At 42.5% G+C, this 24,772-nt stretch overlaps 2 protein-coding genes across 4 annotated transcripts in view; both read right to left on the bottom strand.

Annotated features, from left to right (window-relative positions):
* Positions 1 to 7,882, bottom strand: part of ndst2a (N-deacetylase/N-sulfotransferase (heparan glucosaminyl) 2a) — a 32,737-nt gene extending 24,855 nt beyond the window's left edge. For all 3 annotated transcript variants that reach the window (XM_039783646.1, XM_039783649.1, XM_039783648.1), the window contains exon 1: positions 7,671 to 7,882. The gene's annotated coding sequence lies outside the window, so the exon portion shown is untranslated. The remainder of the gene's footprint in view (positions 1 to 7,670) is intronic.
* A 9,513-nt stretch (positions 7,883 to 17,395) lies between these two features.
* Positions 17,396 to 24,772, bottom strand: part of zswim8 (zinc finger, SWIM-type containing 8) — a 64,247-nt gene continuing 56,870 nt past the window's right edge. The window contains 6 exon segments of the mRNA XM_039783495.1: positions 17,396 to 18,841; positions 19,101 to 19,279; positions 20,699 to 20,818; positions 20,927 to 21,100; positions 21,796 to 21,973; positions 22,546 to 23,043. Coding sequence (XP_039639429.1) covers positions 18,638 to 18,841; positions 19,101 to 19,279; positions 20,699 to 20,818; positions 20,927 to 21,100; positions 21,796 to 21,973; positions 22,546 to 23,043 — 1,353 coding nt within the window. The 3' untranslated portion in view covers positions 17,396 to 18,637.

Raw genomic sequence — 24,772 nt, 5'->3', positions numbered from 1 at the left:
ACACGCATTGAATCAGTTTGTGACAAGTGGGGGCTCGTCTTAAAGTGTTAGGAGTGAATTAGTTTGTCTCTAATTTAGCCGAAATTGTAAGTTGGCCTTGAGTACCTTTGTCAGTTGTTTTGAGGGGAAATCCAGGTTTTTAGTGCCAGTTAGCTTTGTTTAGTGGAAGTTTGTAGGAGCTGTGTATGGATATCTTGGAGTTGTATATTTGATTGGGGCTTCAAGGTGGGCTTAATCAGCAGTGTTTGGTGTTTTGTGCAGGAGTACCTCTTCCCCTGTTAGGCTTGGCAGCGAGTACTCCTATGGTACTCGTGGTGTTGCTTTAGGTGGCGGTGAAGGTGGGTAGAGCTATTAGCTCGGGAGCATCTCCGTGGCTGTGAGAGGGTCGCCAGTTTTTCACACCACTGGTTTAGAGTGCATAAGTACCCCCCACCATTAACTGCACAAAGACTAGGGGTGAGTTAGTTAGCTAGCTTAAATGGTTGTGGTTAGTTAGGTAGGGGTGAGGCTCCTGTTTTAGTGTTACTCTTGAGTAGTTTTTTTTTCTTCCTTTATTGTCCCAATCAAGGTTGGTGTAGCTGGTGAGAATGACTTTTCTCATAGATAATTTTGTTCAAAATCCTTCAGAGTCTCTTTTGGAGCAATGCACAAAAGATCAGTTGTTGAAGATTGCAGAGCACTATGGGGTTGACGTTGTGGATAAGAAGCTAAAGGACAGTGTTAAAACTTGTTTAAAGGAAGGTTTGTTTGAGAAGAGGGTTTTGTGTACCAACGCAGCAGTGGTTATGTTTAGGGTTAGCTGCCTGTAAGGCAACGTTGGAGGCTTAAAACACCTTCGAGCCCACTGTACACTCAGCGTCTGTCTCCATCAAGGAGAGAAATTCACAAGTTCACAGAACAGTTGGTATCTATCTCGTCAACACCTTTACACGATCACACACTAAAAAGTTTGCGGTAAAATGCAGTTGGGTTGTCGAGGTCAAAACACTATGTAGCAGCTGTGAATCAAATAAACATATTATAAATAATGTAATGTCATTTTTTACTCTGACACTGAATGTTTGCTGCTTCAATCCAGATGGGTATTGAAAAGTATTTTCCGCAACTGAAAAAGGCCCGTGTTGAGGATGAGGACCAGCCTGAACCGGAGGTATCAGTCTGAAACAGAGCTCAACAGTCCCACCAGTGGAACTAGTTCTGTTATTAATTTGTTTACATTTTCAGGCTTCAACCAATGAAAGACAGGGTCAGGGAGAGAAAGAGATAGATTGGTTAGGCAATGAAGCAGGAGAGGAGGACAAAATGCAACTACACATTGCAGCATCAACTGCGATTGGTCCGCTCGTCCGAAGCTTGGTAGCATTGCATCCCCCCCCCACCCGACTCATTTCCTGGTTCTCCTTCTCCATAAACATGAACTCAAGGAGAGGGTTAACTTCTCCTGCTCCATATCTCCCACCATGGTCAGAAAGAACAGGGGAGACACTTTGGTTCTCTCGCTATGACTCTAGAGTCACTACTCTCTCTGAAGATAATCACCACCACTCTCTCACTCGCTCTACACACTCCCCACGCACACACACGCCGGCCGGCCCTGCTATGTTTGCAGACACCATCACAAAAGTATAAACTTCAGTCCACTTGCGTAGGCTATGGGGAAAGCTCTGCGTAGAGCCCCTGCAGAGGGACATATCCCACTTAAAATGTAAGTAGAAAATTCAAAAGGTTGATAAACATACTGCCAACACAAAATCGGGTCAGGTCTTTGCAAAAGAAATCAAGGCTAGAATGTATAAAGCCACCGAGTTAAATTATGATCATGAGTTCATCAAATTCTAACATCAAAAGCTTGAGAGGGATTGTAGCCCAGTTAAGTCGCGACCAGCTGGCTGTGTTGTGTCTGTGTCATACAGACATGCTTTGGAAATTTATGACATCTGAACCATTTGGGGGAAATGAGTTTTTTCCCCTCCTAAAAACGGTCCAGTGTGTGGGAATTTCTCCCATCTAGCGTTGAGATCATATATCGCAATCAACTCTCTCGCGTCACTCAGTTCAAAGTAGGTATTACAGCTACGGTAGCCTTCACGCTTCTAAAAGCCGGTCTCTTGCTCTTTTAATATCCTTTTTTTTTGGGTGAAGAAGAAGAAGACTCCTGTTCCTGAAATTTAGATTTTGAATACGTGCGGTCCTCCATGTTTCCTTCTTCAAACTTGCCAGGGGGCCGGGAAGCTACGATACCCATTAGCAGCGTTAGCAGCACCTGTGAGTTTATCATGTGACAGAGAAAACGTGAAAGGGGGAGCAGTATGTCCTGTATGTCCCTTACAGGCTAACGTATTTCAAGATGGAGCATGAATATGGAGCATCTACCCCAGTTCATGAGAATGCAAATGTAAAATTTCAAGCCAATAGGAATACTTGGAATTGATGGTGGAGGTAAATATTCATGAAAAAGGACAAGTTTGTGAACGGGCAACACAGATTTTGATAATGAACAACTAAACACGTTACACACTGGACCTTCAACATGACATCATGACTTTGCGTAAACACACGGTATCAGAAATAGGGCAGACGCACAACAGGGTTTCCGCTATGTTACACCACGCACCACCATGAAAAGTAATAAAGTCGTAGAGCCGTCTGCTCAACTGAACTCAAGCGAACTGTCATTCGCTCTCTCTCCCCCTAGGGTGAGTAGAGCAACTGGAACAGTGACAGGACGTCATCACTCGTGAAGTCATGGCAACCAAATAAACAATAGGGCGAGTACTACTTCGCTCAGTAAGTGATAAACAGCGACGAAAGCCGCGACATGAAATCCTCACTCACGCGGGTCCCGTGAAATTTGACAGCTACAGTTTATTGGAAAATAGTGTTGGGCACGCTGGCTTTGATGAATTTACCGTTTATCAGACCCCAGGTGAGACAAGAAGCTAATGTTAGCTAACGCTGCGGTGACTGTCCCTCTGACTCCGGTTGCAGGAGACGCTGTATTCCTCCGACACGCTGTAGTAACGTTACGGTTTTAAAACCGTTTCCCAGGTTAGTGGGGGTGCATACCGCTCAAAACCAACATGAAAAACGTAGCTAGTAATGACCACTAAGCATTTAGTTTTGTTGTTAAACTGTGTGTAAAATGACGCCGCAGTGACGTTAAATCACCCTACGGTACCGTCTATTTGCTGGATGGTTTCAAGGTAACGGTCGGCAGACGACCCCCCCACCCCGCCACCGCTGAAAAGAATTCTAGAGGAAACACTGTGAAAGTCCTGTGTTTGACCTGTCCACCACCCCAAGCAACCTTGCTCCGCTGACTTACGTCCTTTCATACTACTCGCTACGGCGAAAATTCAAATGTAGGTCAATGGTGGCCGAACGGCGTTGATAAACACGCTAAAAAGCAATTATGCGTCTTGATCACACGCCAAAATGGCATACGAATTGGCGTGTCATACATACGCCACTTTGTGAGATCAGTCTGGGACCTTTAACAATTATGCAATTGTGATTTCAATTTCAATCATTTTCTAGAAGTTACACTGGCAACAAATTTGGCATCCAAACTGACCAGAATTGTCTCAACAATAACTGAGCATTATAAGCGTTACAGGTAGGTAGATCAGCTGCAGGCCTGTTGTGTTTGGCTACATGATAATGTCCAGGTGCTTGTGTTTGCTCATGCTCATGTGTTCCCTGTCCCTGTCACACTTTGTTCCCAACTCAACAGCGAGTATACTGCAGGCATACAGCCAGCAAATATACAGCAGACAGCGACCTACGACACAAAGGGCTTAGTTTTTATAGCAGCGCAAGGACTAGTGCCAGCTCCCGTCAATGTTTTTTCTTCTTCTTTTATGTAGTGTGCCAAATACTAGGCTAGTTGTTTATCAGATTTCACTTGATAGACATTGAGACATAATTAAATGCAGTTAAAACATTTTTTAAATATTTGCAAAAGATAGGCTATACAAACGCTTCATAAAATGAAAAACTTACATCAACCACCACACTAAAAGTAACACAAATGTAATATTATATATCATAACTTCCGTTCATTTTCTTTATTACTTTCAGACAACGAACTGGGAGAGTAATTATTATCGGGAGTTAAAAATTACAAATTAGAAATGTTTTTGGCTTAACATGGAAAATTACAAAAAAAAAAAAATTTAATAAGACAACATTTGCCGGTCTTCACTATATAAGCATCAGAGCCCAAGCCAGAAATAAAAAGAAGTTGAAGTAATAATAATAGTGATAACATAAAGTAATAATTCAATCTACACAGCTCTATCAAGAAGGAAATATCTCTCCATTCCCGTTCTCCTGTTACAAACCTTATCTCTTCATCTTTTCCATGAGTCAGGAACAAGACAGAAAAGTGAAAAGTGTTAGGATTTTTTTCAAGTCAAATAACTCAGCTTTTACAAAGCGTGCAATGCTGTGTAAACAAGGCGATCTAAAATCCATGAAACGTATGTAAATCAAGTCGCTTATCACCGGGCAGGGTTTTATTAGCCTCGCCCAAAACTATCTCGCTCTGAAAACCTCCCCAGGGCCTTCCTCTTAATTATCAAGTGTTATCTCAGACATCAGTAATACGCTCTCAAAGAAAAAAATAAATGTGTGTGTGTGTATGTGTATGTGTATGTGTGTGTGTGTGTGTGTGTGTGTGTGTGTGTGTGTGTGTGTGTGTATGTATGTATGTATGTATGTATGTATGTATGTATGTATATGTATGTATGTATGTATGTATATATATATATATATATATATATATATATATATATATATATATATATATATATATATATATAACACACACACACACAAACACATACATACACACTAACTTGAACGGCATAATTCTACAATTTACTTTAAGCAACAAATAAACTCAAATAATATTGTTGGTGTTCAAAAGGGGCAGGAGAAGTAGAGAGCTTTTCTAGTCCTACCCCATCTTAATTTTCATTATTAATAATAGAAATTCAATTTGCATCCATCAGTGTCCTTTAGACAAAAACAAGAACAAAATGATCTGGCCAGATAAAGCAAAAAAAAAACAAGCAGTCTGTAAACAAGAAATTACTTTTGATCTACTGTGTCGGATGCTTTTTTTTAGGTCCAGAAATATGTCTATGACTAAGGGACTATAACAAAAGGTCATAAGAAACTGTGTTACAACATTCAAAAGCTTTTGGTCATACTGGCGTTTGCCAAGTCAGAGGGTTAAAGGGGAAAACTAAAACATGTGGGTAGAAACAGAGTCAGCATTCTGTACACTGCTCCCCAAGTGTATTAGTTCTATCCCTTCTATACAGAAAAGGTGCATGTGACATGGTTTACTAAATTTGGGTTCAACCCACAATAAAGCCTTTCATCAGACTGCTTTCACGGTCACTGTCTGTGCCATGTAGGTCCATACACTGCCACAGAACAACACTGAATAATATCACATTAGGACCAAATAGTTACCTCTGTTTCACTTCTTTCATTCGGTCCATAAATACAAAAACGCCTTCTCTCTCTCTCTCTCTCTCTCTCTCTCTCTCTCTCTCTCTCTCTCTCTCTCTCTCTCTCTCTCTCTCTCTCTCTCTCTCTCTCTCTCTCTCTCTCTCTCTCTCACCCCCACACATCCGTTTCTCTTCCTCTTTCTCTGTTAAATGACTTTCAAGCCTCACCAATATAAACTAAATTAAAGTTTCCATCTCTGATAGAGATGCCAGCTCACCAAAAGCCGAGAGCTTCACATCTGAATTTAACCCTGGCTGCAAAAGATAAAAGATATCATTACTAATCCTAAAATTAAGATAGGTTTACCAGAATACAGGGCAAAAATGTACAAAAATGATCATTAAAATTATGTAATACTTGATCAAAGGTTTGGTAAACAACAGAATCTGGCCAAGCATAGTGCCAACTTTTAGAATTTGACCTTAATGTATTTCTCGTGCAGGATCTAAATTTTGACGGTAATTTATAATAATAACATATTTTCTCTAGCCTGACAAGCCAGACCCACATCCAGATGTTGGGTCTGGGAACTCACCATTGGCAGGGCTCAATCCAAGGGGCGGGATAAACGGTTGTCTTTCAAATTCCCTCTGCACCCAATAGGATAGTGCTACAACCAGGCAGAGCAACGAAGAGGTAGCGGAGCTAGTTGATAGATTAAACTTTTGCCGTATCCGGTCGGCAAAACTCCGAACACATCTTCCTTTTTTAAGAATGACTTCAGTGCTGTTCTTTGTTCTTTTCTCAAAGAAAAGCTGAACTCCAAGTCTTGCAGAGTCACGGCCAAAGCCGATTCAAAAGACCGCTGTTCCCAGCAGCAGCAGCCATAAGCCCGCCCACCGACTCTATACACGATGTGATTGGCCCGGCCAGAGTTTGGTTTTTCCAGCTCGCAAGCCAACGGAGAGTTGCTAGACCCCCTGGCTGCAAATTACAGTTGTCTAGATTTCTAGGCTTTTCTCCATACGTCACTTTTCAGTTATTTCAAAATAATTCACTATAATCCATGCACACGCACAACATCAATAGATCGATCGATTTTTCTATTATCTATAGATAGATACTTTATTGATCCCCAAGGGGAAATTCAACCACACACACACAACATACACATATATCATAAACAGGATGATAACATAACAAATAATACAATAAACAAATCCAAATGAATAACATGGACCATAAAAGAAAAGATACTAAATAAAAAAATCCACATGAATGTACCAAGGGATGTATAAGCATGAGACGCTTGCAGTGACAGGGCAGGTAAGGTGCTCTATGAGAGGGGGTGTCATGGTGGTAGTGCAAATAAGTCCAATAGGGCAAGGATAAAGCCCAGAAGCCCTATCGCCACTCACGATAAACAACAACACGGAATTGTAAACTGCAGCCAGCCAGCCAGCCAGCCAGCCAGCCAATCAAGCTGGATGAGATGGGAGCTAACCTTCTGTTCTAATCCCGAACCATAGGCAGTGAGTGCTACTACCAGTAGTGCTAACTGTAGCCAATCTGAGTAACGTCAGATACCAAAACATGATCGTTACCTTAGATTTACCGTTACACTGCTGCAATGGGAAATGTAAATATGGTGCTCCACAACAAATGAAACACGGTTATTAATAATTAAATCATATAGGTCACATCTCTGGTTCATCACACCAAGGTGCAATTACACGAAGAATAAGATTATCTGAAAGTAGCAACAACAACAAAAAGAAGACAGGGGAAAACTTTATTTCTACAGCCAGCAGCTTGTCGGAGATTCCAGCTAGTATGCTAACAGCTAGCTAGCTTTGTAACGCAACAGTGTCACCAGACTGTCGCTAACGTTAGCATAGCTAACGCCAGCTTTCTGTGTCTCAGGGTGATACTCTAACCTGCACATATCAACCAACCTGTGACCTGGACCTCCTTCATGTTCTATTCCTTCTGTGCTGCTGGCAGTCCCATATGTTGCCCGTCTGATAACATTCCCAGTACAAACCCCCAGTCCCCCTAACCACTGGGAGAACTGGGAATAACGTTACAGCTAACTGCTGCGGCTACGACAGCTAACTAACGTTACTCACTGGACTCCGCAGAGCAAACGGGCTTCAACTTTGAGATAGTGTCACAAAATCTAAATCTTTCAGTGATTTCAGACTCACCAGTATCCGTTCTCAGCAAACACCAATCCGACAAGAGAAATGAAGGATAACTAGCTTCAGCGTTTAGAGTTAAAAGTGAACTTTAGCACATCGCTGCTCAGTCAGCCATCTTGGATCTGCCGACCCTGGACTCAACCAAATCTGGCATACCGGGGGGAGGGCTGAAACTTTAACCCCCAAAATGATTTATCTTACGTTTGTTTGACACAGACCAAAACCCAAAGGAAGGATTTTCTGTTACCCGGGAAGGATTTCAGGAATGTCTGCGGTAATGATGACACACGTCTTCTCTTATCACATGACTGATGGATCACCCCTGAAGCCTCAGTGGCCACAGTGAAGGGGTTTACAGATGGGCAGTGCAAACAACTTGAACGATTTGTGAGTGGAAAACTGACAATAATAATATAAGAAATTTACTTTTTCATTGTCACCCAGTTAGATTTAAGTAACATCAGGATATATCACACTGTGGTATGTTTTGGATGTGGGAGGGATGTCAGCCATGCATATGATGAGTTGTTTGCCAAAACACATTTTTAACCCGTGTTAAACCTGTTCTGCTGTGCAGTGGCCAAGTCTAGAAATTGTTAATTATATTCCCATTATGCAATATTACTGTCATCTGGATAACTTCTGTTATGTCATCGCCAAAACAACTTTACATTGTGAAATAAGGGAGAACAGAACTACAATCAACTTCAATTAATCAGAATCAGAATCAGAAATACTTTAATAATCACAGGGGGAAATTATTTTCGTTACCACTCCAGATATACAAACAACAAATAAAAACAACATATATTATCAATACTTTAAACATATATAATAAAAACAAATATACAGTAATAATATATAAAATATGAAATGTACAGCGATAATGTGCAAATAGTGCAATAAAAAAGAGAAAATGAATTGTCTGTTGAGATGATTATAGTGCGAAAAAACAAACAAAAAACAAACAAAAAAAAACAATTAATTAAACATTAAACCAATAAATAAAAGAGAATTTATTAACATGTAAAATGTAAACATGATCTGTTTATGAAAAGGGTTCCAATGTTATAAAATATGTTAAAAAACTACAACTAACTAACTTCACTGTCTTCATTAGCAAATCAAATTGGCTCACGTGTTATAATATGTATATGCAAAATATGTAAACTTCTGTGTCTTCTGTCCTTTGTCCCCACTATCTATCCAATTCTTTTATATTGAACGGTTTCTATGCCAATATTACAACATGCACATGATTCACAAAGTTCATTTCTATATATGAAGGCCTGTGTATCATTCAAAAATGTTGGATACCAATACCGTGACTTTCATACCGGTTCCTTAACGATACCAGTTTTATAAAACAAAAATCAATTGCTTGTCTTTCTCGTTATCGTAATCTCTCTGTGTGTGTGTTTATGTGTTGTTGATGTGTTTTAATGTGTGTCTATGCACTTTTACCTGTGTCTACTGTATATGCTACGTGTGTTATGTATAATAATCAGCATTTCATCAGAATACAGCATAGAAAATCTGTTTAGAAAATATAGGAACTATTTGATAGGATAGAACAACATAATGCCATTCTGCTAAATAAAACATCACATTCATTATTAGTTTCCCTTGTTTGCAAAAACTATTCCAGTGCTGGATCCATGGTATCAGAATTTTGGATAGTCATCATGGAAACATTAATTGGTCATGTGACAAGGGCTGGGAAGATTGGCAGAACAGGGAGCCAAGTGACAGTACTCTGATCCAATGGGAATCACAATTGTCAGATTGACAGCACTCTAGCCCAATGGTTGGGGGGGTGAGGGGCAATCATATTTCAGGGGGTGGCCCCATGCCACCCTGTGCCCCCCTTCTAGCCCCGCCCCTGCTTAGGTATTGAAATTTGGTATTGAATGACGAGGCATTTTTCGATACTCGATACTATTGAGGCAATTCAGTCGGTGTCTAAAAAGTATTAAACTCGGTGCCCAGCCCTATACAGTATATGTCATCTCTATAATAGATATATACAGCATATAATAATGTATAATATACAAATATATGTGCGTACGGCAGGGAGTTTACTGGGATGCTTCTGGTGGTCCCTGTTGAGTTATTGGTGGTTCTTCTTCGGTGCTTTGTGCAAAATGGTCTTCACCTCTGAGCCTTTATATGTTGTAAATGGTGCTAATAGTTCAAATGAAAATATCAGTCAGTGTGAATACATGAGTGGAGTTTGAAAGACACAGGTGTTTACCTGGCAATGCTGCTAGGAATTAGGGTATTTCACATGATTTTATGGAATTGCAGTATTAAATGAATGGAGTGCCCCTTTAAGTAAATTAGAAGCCAAATGGTCAGTGATCAACTGGTCACGCTCAAAGCTCTGAAAATGTATTGGGGTGCTGATTTCTTCTTGGTTCTAATGGTCTCGAGCTGACACAGGAGGAGACTTGATGATTTGAAATCAAAAGGTAGTGAGTGAACGTCTACGTGTTGTGCCGTGCATTCCAATACCAAAGGTTACAGTTGACCTGTAGAGAGTCCTGTTGGTCTGTGGAATGTCCTGAATAATAACACATGGATTACAGCTGTCATGGGATGCAGTTGCAGTGGATTTGCTTCTTCACTAGTCTATATCCACGATGTTCCACTACCGGGATTGCCCCGTCGCTGATGGAAATTCTGCCGGATTTCACTCATTTAGGCCGGATGTCCGTCCCCTTCCTCTGTCTCTGTGTTGGCGTTCTAACCTCCGGTGGATTTGTGAGGACTATGGTTAACTGCTCCTCAGATCTCTGCAGGGTAAATCCAGACAGCTAGCTAGACTATCTGTCCAATCTGGTCAATACATCTGTACACCGGTTATTTGATTTGTAAAATGTATTTGGATGTACATATATGTACTATTTTTTGAGATAATATAATGAGTTGCCAAAGTAAAAAAACATCCTGTAGAGTAGTGGTTCTCAAACTGTTTTCAATAATGTACCCCCTTTGAAATATGTTTTTCATCTAAGTAGCCCCTAAACAGCACAAAACATTTTAGTAAGAATAAATTCCTTGCTTTAAAAAAGAGGCTCTTAAGAAACTGAAATCTATACACTTAAATGCTGCATTTAAAATGTATACTCACTAAATTGGCAACCATACTCACAATTCACTCACTAAATTCATTTATAATTATAGTGTGTAATTATTTTAGGAATTCTGTTTATTATGTCTATCTCCCGTACCCTGCTGTGGAGCCTACATCCTGTACCTGGGGTGTCAGAGCTTTCACCATCGCAGCCCCCTCCCTATGGAACTCCCTACCCATACACATCTGGAACTGTACTGTTATTGCTTTATCTGTTTTTAATGTACTATTTGTGGTGGTTTTACTGTAAAGTGTCTTTGAGTACCATGTAAAGCGCTATATAAATAAAATGTATTATTATTATTATTATTATTATTATTAATATTATTATTATTATTATTATTATTACTATCCTATTTTGTATTTAATTGATCTCCCATAGTCTTCATCATTCTGAAACCAGAACAAATGTTGAGGAATTTAAAAAAAAAGTTGAAGTTAGGCTAGGGATTTGGTGTAAACAGCATTACCAAAGCTGAAACCTATTTCTGTTACACTATGCTGGAGTAGAGGTCACAGTGTTTAGCTGGCAAATCTGCTACATTTCAATCCATCCCATAATAATCTGGGCTGCTCTAATTGTAAATTAAGGATCCCCAAAAGAACATTTACTCAATTATATTATATTCTTTCAGAATAGCATGGTCAGTGGTCAGGGTGCGATTTGTGAAAAAAAGCAGGGGGGGAGGGGGTGGGGGGTTTGATCATGCACATAAAAACAAAGCATGCAAGAAAATGAAATCCCCCTTTCAATACCATGGATATAGTGTCAGGCTTGCCAAACACTTACTTTGTAAATATGCATTTTGATTTCCAATGGAAAATAATCTCAGAATGAAATAGCACAACATGGTGTCAACATAAAACACAGAGCTCTCAAGCCGGGGAGCGGAGTTCACTTCCTGCTATTTTTAGACCGCCCAGCACCCGCGTCGTTTAAATAGCAAATGTACCTGCACCCATCTGTGCGCCCATGGGCGTGCTGGTCTTACAGGGAGGTGTGTTCAGGTGCATTCTGGGCGTGCTGGTCTTACAGGGAGGTGTGTTCAGGTGCATTCTGGGCGTGCTGGTCTTACAGGGAGGTGTGTTCAGGTGCATTCTGGGTGTATTGCTATCTTGAGGCAGCAGGAAGTGATCGTGCCATTGACCAACAAAAACCTGGTCTAAAGTCAATAACGCAGCATTACATTGTTATTTTAACAGAGCATTAGTACAATGCTCCTAGGCTCGTGCACAGTGCGTGCACACTATGCTTGTTACACACACAGGGACGCACAGCAGCACACACACATGCAGAAGATTACAAATAAAAATATTACTGTGCAAATCCTCCATCATAACAGCAATGCTCCAAGGTCCAAACCCGCCTGGCTTTTAAAGGGAATGGGAGATGATCTCTGATTGGTTGATTGCATGTTACGCCCAAAACACACCTCTGATTAATGAAGACACTAAGGACAACCCTTTAGGACCAGGCGCCCGGTGCACAGACCCTTTTTTCCGCCATCAAACTAGCAAAAGTGGATTTGGACACGCCCTAAACACACCTGCGCGGTGAGCTTCATGCCGTGACCTCAGACCGTTAAAATAGGGCCCTTAGTGTTCATGTTACAGCACTTTCTTTTTTGTATCCTTATTTTTTTATTGATTTTAAACAACCAACTGTCTTTCAACATACTGTATGTATTCAACAACCCACCCACAAACGTGAGCCATCTGTTAATAGAAAAAAAAAACAATAATAGTAATAGTTATAATAATACTGGTTTACAATAAAAGTAACAAAATAACACTAAAACAAACAAATCGAAAACACAAACAACAAAAACGTATACATGAGGGTATAGTCTCATTTGTTATTGTGTTCTTCAAGGACATAGGTTATTAGGTCTCAATTCCAAAAATGTAATGAATGAATCCCATATTTTATGGAAAATATGGCTTTTGTGTTTAATGGCATATGTATTCGCTATACATGAGGATAGATATAAATAATAAGATGTTTTGCGTCTAGTAAGCAGAGGTTGACCAGTTTTTTTTCTAATGTACTAAGGGATAATGCCTCCGCGATAAGGCCAAGGATACAGATTTCTGGGCGAATTTCTTTCTGAATGATGCGGGAAATGATCTCCATTATGCCATTCCAAAATTTTTGAATATGTGTACAAGTCCAGCTACAATGAAACAAAGTTCCTTTCTCTGTTATACGTTTTATAAAAGTGTCCAGAATGTTAGGGTTAAACTTATTGAGTTTTTCCGGAGTTATATATGTTCTCGTGAGCCAGTTATATTGAATTAACCTCAATCTACTATTAATAGTCATAGTTTGTGCTTGACAACATGCCTTTTCCCATTCTAGCTCGGTAATGACTGTCTGAAAATCTTCCATCCAGGCCATTCTCTTGTAGTCTGAGGACTCTCTTGATGACTTAAGCAATTTACTGTATGCTTTTGAGATTGTCCCTTTAGCTTGGGTATTGGGTGTTACCACTTCTTCAATACCATTTAAAGCAGGGGGTTGGTATGATTGGTTCTTAGAATGAACAAAACTCCGTATTTGAAAATATTTAAACAAATGATTCCTGGGAATCCCAAAATGACCTTTCAGATATTCAAAAGGCATGAGGGTGTTGTCTTTAAACAGATCTGAAATCATCTGTAAACCAAGCTGTGCCCAAATTTTAAAACCTGGGTCTGAAGCACCTGGTGTAAATCTTGCATTACCCCAGACAGGAGAAAATGTGATCTATCCCTTGGCTCTCCAACCATCTCTTGTGACTCATACCATGCTGTAATTGTGGTTTTAACAAATGGATTGATTGTATTCTGCTTAAGCATTTTAAGAGTGTTAGAGTATAGGTATCTGTCCAAAGATAGCTTTTGTTCCTCTATCTGGACCCATGGCAGAGTTAATGGATTAGAGAACCAAAAAAGTATGGATCTAACTTGGGCTGCTCTGAAGTACAATAGTAGGTTGGGTAACTGCAAACCTCCCCTATCATAAGGTAGATATAATAAGGTTAAGCGGAGTCTTGGTCGTCTTTTATTCCAGATGAAATTTGTGAATGTTTTCCTCACGGTAGAGAAAAAGGCTGGCGGGGAATGGTCATCTTAACGACATTGATTCTGCCTATTAATGTGAGAGGGAGGGACATCCATCTATTCAAAGTATCGTTCACATGTGAAACAACGGGGTCATAGTTATGTGGGACTATGTTTTTTATTTGAGGAGTGAGAATAATCCCCAAATATTTAAACCCAGTTTTAGATACTGTGAAAGGGTCTTGGATTACTGGATTATTTCTTTCTTTTTCATTAAGGAAGAGTATTGAAGATTTGGATTGGTTGACCTTAAATCCTGAGAATGTTTCAAAATGATTAATCATATTGATCAGAGTAGGCATTGTATTTTTTAGATCTGCCAGGTATAATAATATATCATCTGCAAATAATGAAATATGATGCTCTTGACCTGAAATATCAACTCCCTTTATCCCTGGATGATTAAGTATGGCTATTGCCAGGGGTTCAATAGACATCACGAATAGTAGGGGGGACAGTGGACAGCCCTGCCGCGTACCACACAATAGATTAAAGGGTTCTGAAATTAAGTTGTTTGTAACAATTTGAGCTAATGGTTCACAATACAATAATTTTATCCATTGACAAATTTAGGTCCACAGCCATATCGGCAGAGCATAACAAATAAATAAGGCCATTCAACTCTGTCAAATGCCTTTTTGGCATCCAGAGATAGTGTGCAGTCTTTTCGTGGATGATATTCAAAGCTCGGCGTATATGGTGAAAGGCCTGCCTGTTCTTCACAAATCCATTTTGGTCATTATGAATTACTGTATGTTATAGCACTTTACTTAGTTTAACATACTTCTATTTTTATATTTTATAATTTATTATATAAAAAATAATTTCTACTCTTTAATGATCCCTGATGGGGAAATTACAATTTTACACTGTTTGTTAGAACACACTACACACAGGCCTGAAATACACACACATGCTCAGGTGCTATACATGCACGCATGGAGAGATGTCAGAGTGAGTGATCACTTTGAGAGGGGTACATTTTGTTCTCACCGGGGATAAAAATAATTCAGTAGAGGCAGGGATATATAGACCAGAAAGAGGAAAATCCTACACACCCCCCCTACCCCCAACAAATCTCACCCTGGTAGTGGTTATAGTAGCAGCATAGAACAGTTGAAGGTATTTTAAAACCTAAAAGATTCGGGGCTTTTGAGAAAACATTTAGGCCCCAGAAGTCCCCCAGCTCTGCACCTGTATCAGACATATGTGTTGTATAGTGCTGGGAAAGAAGGGACATTTTGGTCCTGACTGAATGATGATGTGATAAATGATCCCATCGCTCCCTCTTGTGGCTGCTGCTGAGAGCACGCAGGCAGCCTCAGGACCCGTTGACCTCCCACTAGTCTACATCCTCCACGTTCCACTTCCAGGATTGCCCCGGTGCCGCAGAAAATTCTGCCGGATGCACGTCTTTTCGCCGATGTCCGTCCCCTTCCTCTGTCTCTGTGTTGGCGTTCTAACCTCCGGTGGATTTGTGAGGACTATGGTTAACTGCTCCTCAGATCTCTGCAGGGTAAATCCAGACAGCTAGCTAGACTCTCTGTCCAATCTGAGTTTTCTCTCGCACGACTAAAACTACTTTTCAATGTACACCTTCCACCAAAACAAGTTCCTTCCTGAGACTATTTAGCAGAGGCATCGTGGCCCCGTCCAAGACGATTGTGATTGGTTTGAAGAAATACCAATAAACCAGAGCATGTGTTTCTCCCATCCCAGAATGCTGTGTGGACTAGCCAGACCTTCCTCCGCAGTGCTGTGGAGGAAGGTCCGGCAATGCAAGACCAACCTCCCACAGAATCCCATAAATCAGTCACAGCAAGTTAGTGTTTTGAATTATCTTTATTAAGTAAACTCTACACTTTTTCGTATTGCTTTTATCTTCTTCTTTTTTTTTTATTATTCTTTTCACTCTAAATTAGAACCTTTTGCAATCAGCACATATAGAACTTTTCAATCAAGCTACACTTCTTGAGGAATACAAAAATATCACAGTACATTTTCTACTAAGTCACCTTCACCTGTGAGGTCAAGAGCCGATCAGAGAGGTGGGTTCAGAACCACAGCAGCTGCCTGGACAGAGATGGAACTTCAACATGTCTTAAAGGAACAGCACCATGTCCACGAGCTAACCACAATGAATACAAGGGGGCCACTCAGACACAGGTCTGGCCGAGTGTTTGGACTCACGTGCATCACACAGCTTCCCAGAGCCAAACCTCAGCTGGGTCTCATTTCAGGGACCGCTGCGTTAAAGTCCCGGTCTCTGAAGACAGTCTGGAGAGGAGTTATTGTGGTGGCATCGCACAATCACAGCTGTAGCCTCACAGAGACAAGTGACCGGCCCAAAAAAATGCATTTTGGGGTTTAATAAAGACCTCAAGGAATCCTCCAAATTCAAGCAGATGCCATTCTTAGCTGCACTGAATACACCGACTAGCATATATTCAGTTTTGAAGTGTGAATTTGAAGAAGACGGCCCAAAAAAAAAAAGGTGTCTCATCCACTGTGAGAGACAGTCCCAGATGCTTCCCATTGAAGACTTACAAACAAACTACTTAGATCTCAACACTTGGTTGGTTTCATTACTGCCCCTTGTGACTGATGGGGACAAAACAACCAATCAGAGTTGTAGTGGGGGGGGGGACTTTGCTAAACGCATTCATGTTTGGTGCACCTGAATGAGGCAAAGAAGCAAATAATACTAACATGTACTTGGAAAAGCTAAACAAAGATATGATTTACAGTGTGTTCTATCAGCGTTGGTTTTTAGTTCTCGCGAGGAGAAGACGGAGAAGCGTGGGGGCAACTCCACCACGCAGCGCACAGCTGCTTCCCCAAACTGCTCAATGGGATTCATCTTGGACTGTCCACACATTTAGACCAGTCAGTGATGAGGATGCTGAAATGGGTTGGGGCTGGGTATGGAATACTTTGAGTACACACTGATTGGTGTAGTAATAACTGGCGTCACATAGGGTTGGGCATCGAGAACCGATTCCTACTTGGAATCGTTTCAAAAATTGCAATTCCAGTGGAATTGTTTCTTTACTGGAATCGTTTGGAGGATTTGGTTTCAAATCCAATCATCGCTTCCCAATTTTACATGCGCGAGTTTTGGTTTCCGTAGCAACCAGGCCCTTGTTGTGTTGCAGCCACGGAGCACAGTAAGCAGCGCTCCAGTGTGGCTTTATTTTACGCTGAAAAAGCTCGGTGAAACTGCAACCCACCGTTGAATCACAATCAAAAAACCGGTGTTCCAATGGTGTGAGCTGTGAGTCTAATGGATCATTTTCACCTTTAGACAACGTTCCTCTTATTTGTGAAAATAGGCATGTGACCCGTTTCAACTCCACCCCTCAAAAAAAAAAAAATCTGAATAGATAAGAACCGGAATAAAAAGGAAGAATCAGAATTGGAATCAGAATGATTAAAATCCAAACGATGCCCCACCCTAGTGTCACCGAATGCTTGGCTTCTTGTCATATGAACATCACTTTTCATAATGTATTTTATTTTAGCTGAAATGTTCACAGTTGTGTTGAGACAGTTTACAGACTGAATGTGACAAATGTGGCTTATTTTGTTAAATGTCAAGAAATATTTTGGAGAAAAACAGATGTACATTTAAGCACAAAAAAAGGTATTGTGGAAAAAACAAACAAAAAAACATTAGTCACATGGCCTTAAGGAGCGCCGAAAAAACTAACAAAGAAGAACAATGCATTTAAAATGGTACCCAGTCCTGCTGACACATCCAAACTAAAGACTGATCCAGATGTTGGACTGCTGGACACCGAGTGAGCCCTCGCTGGCCCGGCTCGGCCCGGCAGTGGTCAGGCGGCCTCTGGTTTTGGTCGAGAGCTGTTCTCATGTCACTCCTCAGGCAGGCCCCCCCCCAACAACAAAGACAGCAACTTCAACATTCTCTCATTCTCTTCCCGTTCCTCTCTGCTCACGTCATATTCTATACAAAGTATCAAAAAAGATTAAACAAAATACTGAAAAAATCCTCACCTGTACTCACAATATAATTTTTCTCATATTAAACCTTATTTTTTTTTTTTTTCTTGCAAATTTTCCTTTTTTCTCCCACACTGCAAAGATTCAGATCCATAGCGACACGCTTTCGGTGAACGAGGCCTCACAGCCCCCACCACTCTGGACAGGAATGTTGCAGCATGAAAAGGAGCCACACGCGGTGGCTTCATTCAAAACAAAAACTAAACTAGAAAATACTGGAGGATGGAGGGTGAGAGATCCCCGTCAATGTCTTCTGTTTCGGGGGGGGATGGGGAATGCAAGAGACGAGTAAGATGAAGAAAGGAAGGAGTACACTTTAATTCCACAGTTACACAAACATGAACCATGATAAAACAGGAGTGAGGAGTCAGTGGAGGACAGAGGAGGGCAGGACGGGGACCTGGCTCCTCCTCAGAGCTCGGGGGGGGGGGACGAACACACATAAAAAAGGAAGTCTCTGTGGGTTAAGGGGAACGGGGGGGGCTGATTGTACTGCCTGTGTGCTGTGTTTGTGTGAGTTCCACGTAGCAGAGAGCAGGGATTCCTGACAGAACCAGACAGCGTCAATGTAGCCCGCTCAGTGCAGTGGCAGTAGCAACGCTGGAGGCTGGGTTGGGGGTGGAAGGGGGGGAGGGGGAGGGGGGGCGTGGGGAGCTGGATGGGACTCCTCGGGACCCCAGGCCCAGCACGCTCTACCCCGTCAGCATCCTGCTCAGGGGGAGAAGGTGGCCATCTCCAGGGAGATGCGCTGCCACAGCTCCTTGGTCTGCTTGCCTCTCTTCAGGTTCTGCAGCACGTCGTTGAACTGCATCATCCCCACGGGCGTCAGGCAGAAGGCCCCCCGGGCGCTGCGGATGATGTTCACAAAGTCATCGTAGTCGGCAGGCGTCAGGTGGATGAGCCGGTGGTGGATGTACTGCGGAGAGAGAGAAAGACAGGGAGGTGTGACTCTACAGGCAGCCTGGGTGGACAATTCATAATAGGGCTGCACCATATGAAGAAAATAACTTATTGCCATTATTTTAGTCTATATCGAGGACGTTCCACTACCGGGATCGTTCAGGTGCTGGCGGAATTTCCGGCGGCATCTGAACAATCCCGGTAGTAACGATCCTGGAAAAGGAACGTAGTGGATGTGGACTAGCTGTGGCATAAACCAGTAGGCTGCAGAGTACCTGCAGGTAGGCCTGTTGGCAGCGCTGGACGAGCTGGTGGAAAGCAGGGGTCCGGAGGTGGGCGTGGATGTGGGCGGGGTTCAGCCTCTGCAGAGCCTCCATGATGATCTCCTGCAGGACGAACGGACTGAGGACACCTTTCGCCGCTCCGACACAGAACTGGTACACATAGTTGACTCCTGACAGGACGGATGGGCAGAGAGACGGAAGAGAAAGAAGCAGATTGGATTTGTAGATGAGTGTAAAAGACAAAGAATTCACTTGAAGGTACCTACATAAGAGTGACATGACATGGTCATGACTGTGTCATAAACACGTCATAAACGTTTATGACATCGCGCTTCTGTCATTAAGTGTTATTCTGTTTTTGTCATCACAAGTTATGGTTATGGTTAGGGTTCATGTCACATGACACTGTCATGTGTTCATGACAGTGTCATGTCACTCTTATGTAGATACCTTCATGTAAAGTGTTACCGAATAAGGTTTAAGTTTTTCTTCCTTAATCATCGTAAAGTTGGAAATTGACACAAATGTAAACAAGATAAAAGGAGTTTCACTGCAGCCGAGAGTGGCTACAAGGTGTGTTTAGTGCACTTGTTTGTGTTTTAGTAAATTTGAGTTTATTTTCGTGGACTTTCCGATGCCATCAAGCTAATTCCTATATTGTTTTTCTGTCTGTTCAATTTCTGTTCAGCTCCAACGTTGGTCTATACAGTCACTGCAAGGACTTTTAATGAAAGTCGAGGCTGACTGTTATTTTGTCGACTGAAAGCTACAATGGGAGATGTTGCTCTTCCTAACGCTAGATTTGGTTTATCAAAGCTGCTAGCAAACAACACAGCAGGGGGGGTCCACAATTCTCAAGATCCACAATTCGATTTTAAGGTCACGTTTCGATTCAATTTAAACTTTAATTTTTTATTATTATTCAATAATGCCACAATAGCCTAGTCTTCAGCTGGGGAAAATCTCCGATATTGCTTCCGATTTCGAAATCAAAAGCTTATTTCGATCAATTTTTGACATCCCTACAACACAGTACAGAAAATATGCTCACAGACATACATTTAGCTAGCTAATCTAATATAGCTTATTTACACATGTTCAGCTGGACTCACTGGCTCGGCCAATCAAGAACCTTCACCGTGGCCATGGAAGGACTCCCGGTCGCCTCGTCTCTATGTTTAAGACCACTGTCTTTAAATTGGTATTGGTTTGTATAAAATACCTCATCGTCATGGTTTCCTTTTCTAATCCAACGTGATGGAGTAAAAGGACAACCTGATGGAACTCTTTCTGAGTGCAGGGAGGCTCGGCTGAGTGTTCATTCATTCGACAGAGAGTAGCTGCAAGAAACCCTGCTGTCTCTTTTGGTCTCCAATGCTAAAATGTTACTTTCTTTCATTTTATGTATAAATAATATATATATGTATAATTATTTTAGGAATTCTGGCACAGACTTTCTAGCTGGGTTACTGGTGTGTGTGCTTCCAGCCATGCTCAGCTATATACCGGATGCCTTACCAATCTTACACCAGTTAACTAACCAATAACCTCCCTCTTAATGCTGTCCCTTCAAGTATGTGCAGACTCACCTAGCCTGGCAGCCAGTCCCAGCAGCCATTTGACGTCCTCAGTGTACGGTGGGCTCCTGGAGAAGTTGTTGGGGTGGTCATTGTGAGCCCTCCTGCCCAGCATCTCCAATGCCAGCATGCCTTCACACAAGAGCACAGTAGATATCCCATTTGTTCAGTTAACCCATTGTACCACATGCACATTGGTTAGTTAAAGTAAAATAGAATCATAGGACACAAACTCCTCACCAACTCTGTAGGCAGAATGCAGGTAGTGCAGGCCCTGTTGGCTGATTGGCTGGCTGTGCTGCTCGTCCTCTACTGGGAAAGGAGTGCTGACTAATGAGCCGGGCTGGGAGGAGAGCGAGGGCAGAGATGTTGCCTGTATGGCCTGGATGGTGGGGCCCGAGTGGACGCTGCCCACTGTAAAACAGGACAGGCACATCCTACTGTTTAGCATAGACCAACACACAAACCCATCCCATGTACTATAAGGTTTACCAACTTAGGCTACATTTACATTGCTACGTTTTGGTTTAAACGTTTCCTCCTCTCATTCCCCCTTCTCTGGAGTTTCCCCCTCTCATTCCCCTTGCTCCGGCGTTTCCGAGATCCTAAACTGGAGACATTAGGAAACACTTTTGACCAGTTTTGGTTTGGAATCCAGACAGCTAGCTAGACTATCTGTCCAATCTGAGTTTTCTGTTGCACTACTTTTGAACGTCCACATGTTCCACCAAAACCAGTTCCTTCCTGAGACTATTTAGCAGAGGCACCGTGGCTCCGTCCGGAGCTTAGCCCCGCCCACGACGATTGTGATCGTTTTTTACAGAAATGTCAATAAACCAGAGCACATTTTTCTCCCATCCTGGAATTCTGTGTGGACTAGCCAGACCCTCCTCTGCAGCAATGTGGAGGAAGGTCTGGCAATGCGAGATTATGTGCAGCTAAAAACACTTGTGTGTGCACAGAGATCGCTTTTGGCTCCAAAGTGCGCTTAAAAACCAAAACGTAGCAATGTAAACAATACAATAAGATAATAATTACAATAATAAAATACAATAATAATTGCTGGAGTTAAACACAGATGAAACACACACACAGCGTGTAGTCCTGACCTGCTACAGTAGTGCTCAGGGGCAGGCCGGTCTCAGCGTGGTAGGGATGGACGGCGATCTGAGTCATGGACGGTACGGGGACACCAGGGAAGGTCACAGCCGTGGCTGCCATAGGCGGCTGGGGGCCAGTGGCCACTGAGAACGGGTACTGGGCTCCGATGAAGGCTGGGTGCATTCCCTGGGGAGGCACACACACACACACACACACACACACACACACACACACACACACACACACACACACACACACACACACACACACACACACACAAACTGTTAGCTTGAGTGAACATACCACTTCCATGAAATAGTAGTCTGTGTGGCACAAACAATGTTTATTTGACAACAGCAACAGATTTGACAAAAAAATGAATCAATTATTTAAGTCTTTGAGCATTTTATAGACTAAACAATCAATCAATCATAATCAAGAAAAAAATAATCAGCAGATGAACGAAAATCATCATTAGTAGCAGCTCTAAATGTACCTAATGCTTCCCCCAAATGTTGGACTTTATAATTGATTCTTTTAACAGGCGCACAGCTGTCTGTCAAACATGTCAGGTTATGTACACTGCATTTATGTAGTTTTGAAGAACCAAACTGTACTTTCACATTACAGGAGTGGACACATTCTTAACTTTTTAAAAATATTATTATTAATAATATTATTATTATTATTATTATTATTATTATAATAAAAAAAGACAATTCCACAAATACCCCAATGGTTGTGTGAAGAGTCCTGACCTGTGGATATGCAGCTCCAGCTACAGGGAAGACGGTGGGTCGGGGGACGTGCTGCAGAGGGTGTCCCAGGTACTGGGGGGTGCAGACGGTGGGGAGATGGGCCTGAATGGTGGTGTAGGGGTGGAGGCCCTGGCTGTGGGGGTGAGCCATGGCCTGGCCGGGCATGGCGTGGGACTGATAGATGGTGGAGCCCACAGAGATGACGGGGACGACGGCTGCTGCGGTGACCGAGGCTGTGACTGTAGTCACTCCCGCCGACTCCATGTTGGCGCCGGTGTCCAGGACAACACAGGTGGCCTCCGGGGGCCTCCTGCCCGAGCCCCCGTTGGCCCCGCAGCGCCCGGAGGTCTCCCGCTGCTGGGCCGAGCCCCCGCCCACTGACTGCTCATACAGCCAGTACCACTGGTGAGCCACCTCGAACAGAACCTCCGGGTACACACCTCCACCCTTGGCTGCTTCCTCCACCGCCATGCAGGCCTTCTCCAGCATCGCATTGTCCTGGAGGGACAGACAGGGACAGACAGGGACAGACAGGGACAGACAGGGACAGAGCCGAGTGAAGAAGAGGAGATCACGGTGGGTTATGCATTTACTTTACTTACTGCTAGGGTTGGAAAATTCCCGGAATTTTCAAAGTTTCCATGGGAATTAATGGGAATAATCTGGATATTTTTAATATTGCTTGTTTTAATTCTGTTTCCGGAAATTTACTGGAAAATTTCCACCCATTTGCAACCCTACTTACTACAATAAATTAATTTTTTTCCAACTTTTTTTAATTTAAATTTTCATAACACGTGACATACAGCAGTCCATGGTGAACAAAGCATAGTGAAAACAGTGTGTCACTTCCCTTCAAGTCCACTCCCCACCCACAAACCAACCCAGTTCTGGTCCAAAACAAACGGGGACACACACACACACACACAACACAGACCCATGCACACTGACCAACACACACCAATAAGGGCACGCAACATCAAAAGATAAAAGTGAAAAAGTTGGACAAATTAAAAGAGATACATGAAGAGAGGAGGTGAAACAAAGAGAAAAGAAAAAGGAGGGGGGTGGGGAGGAGAGCAGCTGGCGTCGAGTGGAGCAGTCCAGAAGGAGCTCAATCCTCCAAGTCAGGAGATAAGCTGAGGGAGTCAACTCATTCTAGGAAAGGGTTCCACGTCTCTAGGAATGTCCAGATAGAGCCTTTCAGAGAAGATCTGAGCTTCTCAAGCTTCAAACTGTCGAACACCTCTTTAATCCTACGGTCGTGTGTAGGGGGGCGGGAGAGCCTTTAGTTGAGCAAGATCAGTCTCCGGGCTAGCAGAGACGTAAACGCCAGAGCTCGCCTTAGTGCAACAGGGAGGTCAGCGTGTATACTTGGGTACTTGGGTACCTAGGCACTTGTTATAATCAAAAGAAGAACGAGTGCAGCAGAAGCAGTTTAGTCGGCGCAAACAATGGCAAACCTCACAGAAAGAATTATACAACCTGCTCCGTCCTCATTGAAGGCGAGAGTTTGGGCACATTTAGGCTTTTAGAGGAAGGGGAAGGGGAAGACGGAACTTGATAGGAATCATGCTACATGCAGGCTTTGCAAAGATTGTGCAAGAAAAGTAGGCTATACAATCTATTTCCTAACTGCTAGTTAACTTGCTGTTAGTAAATGGACTGTTTTTATAAAGCACTTTGCTAGTCTTAACGACTACTCAAAGCGCTTTAACATAGTACAGGAACCATTCACCATTCACACACATTCATACACTGCGGCCAAGGCTGCCGTACAAGGTGCCACCTGCTCATCAGATAAACATTCACACACATTTACACTCCGATGGCTCAGCATCGGGGGCAACTCGGGGTTCAGTGTCTTGCCCAAGGACACTTCGGCATGGAACTGCAGGGCCAGGGATCGAACCACCAACCTTCCGATTGGCAGGCGACCTCTCTACCACTTAGCCACAGCCGCCCCGGTTAGTCACGCACAGCATTCTTGGATGGGAGAAAAACGTGCTCTGAGTTAATGGCATTTCTTCTAACCAATCACAATCGTTGTGGGCGCTAACTGCCAGACGCGGGTACCGTGCCTCTGCAAAATATCCCCGGGAAGGAACTTGTTTGGGAGGCCTAGGCTATTTTGCAGAGGGGCAGTACCTTCGTCTGGCGGTTAGCGCCGCCAAAGAGGTTTTAAAGAAATGCCAAGCATGAATTTCTCCCATCCCGGAATGCTGTG

The sequence above is a fragment of the Perca fluviatilis genome, chromosome 19 (genome assembly GCF_010015445.1).
Source record: "Perca fluviatilis chromosome 19, GENO_Pfluv_1.0, whole genome shotgun sequence".
Lineage (NCBI taxonomy): Eukaryota > Metazoa > Chordata > Actinopteri > Perciformes > Percidae > Perca > Perca fluviatilis.
The sequence above is the reverse complement of the archived record's forward strand: the minus strand, read 5'-3'. Positions and strand labels throughout refer to the sequence as shown.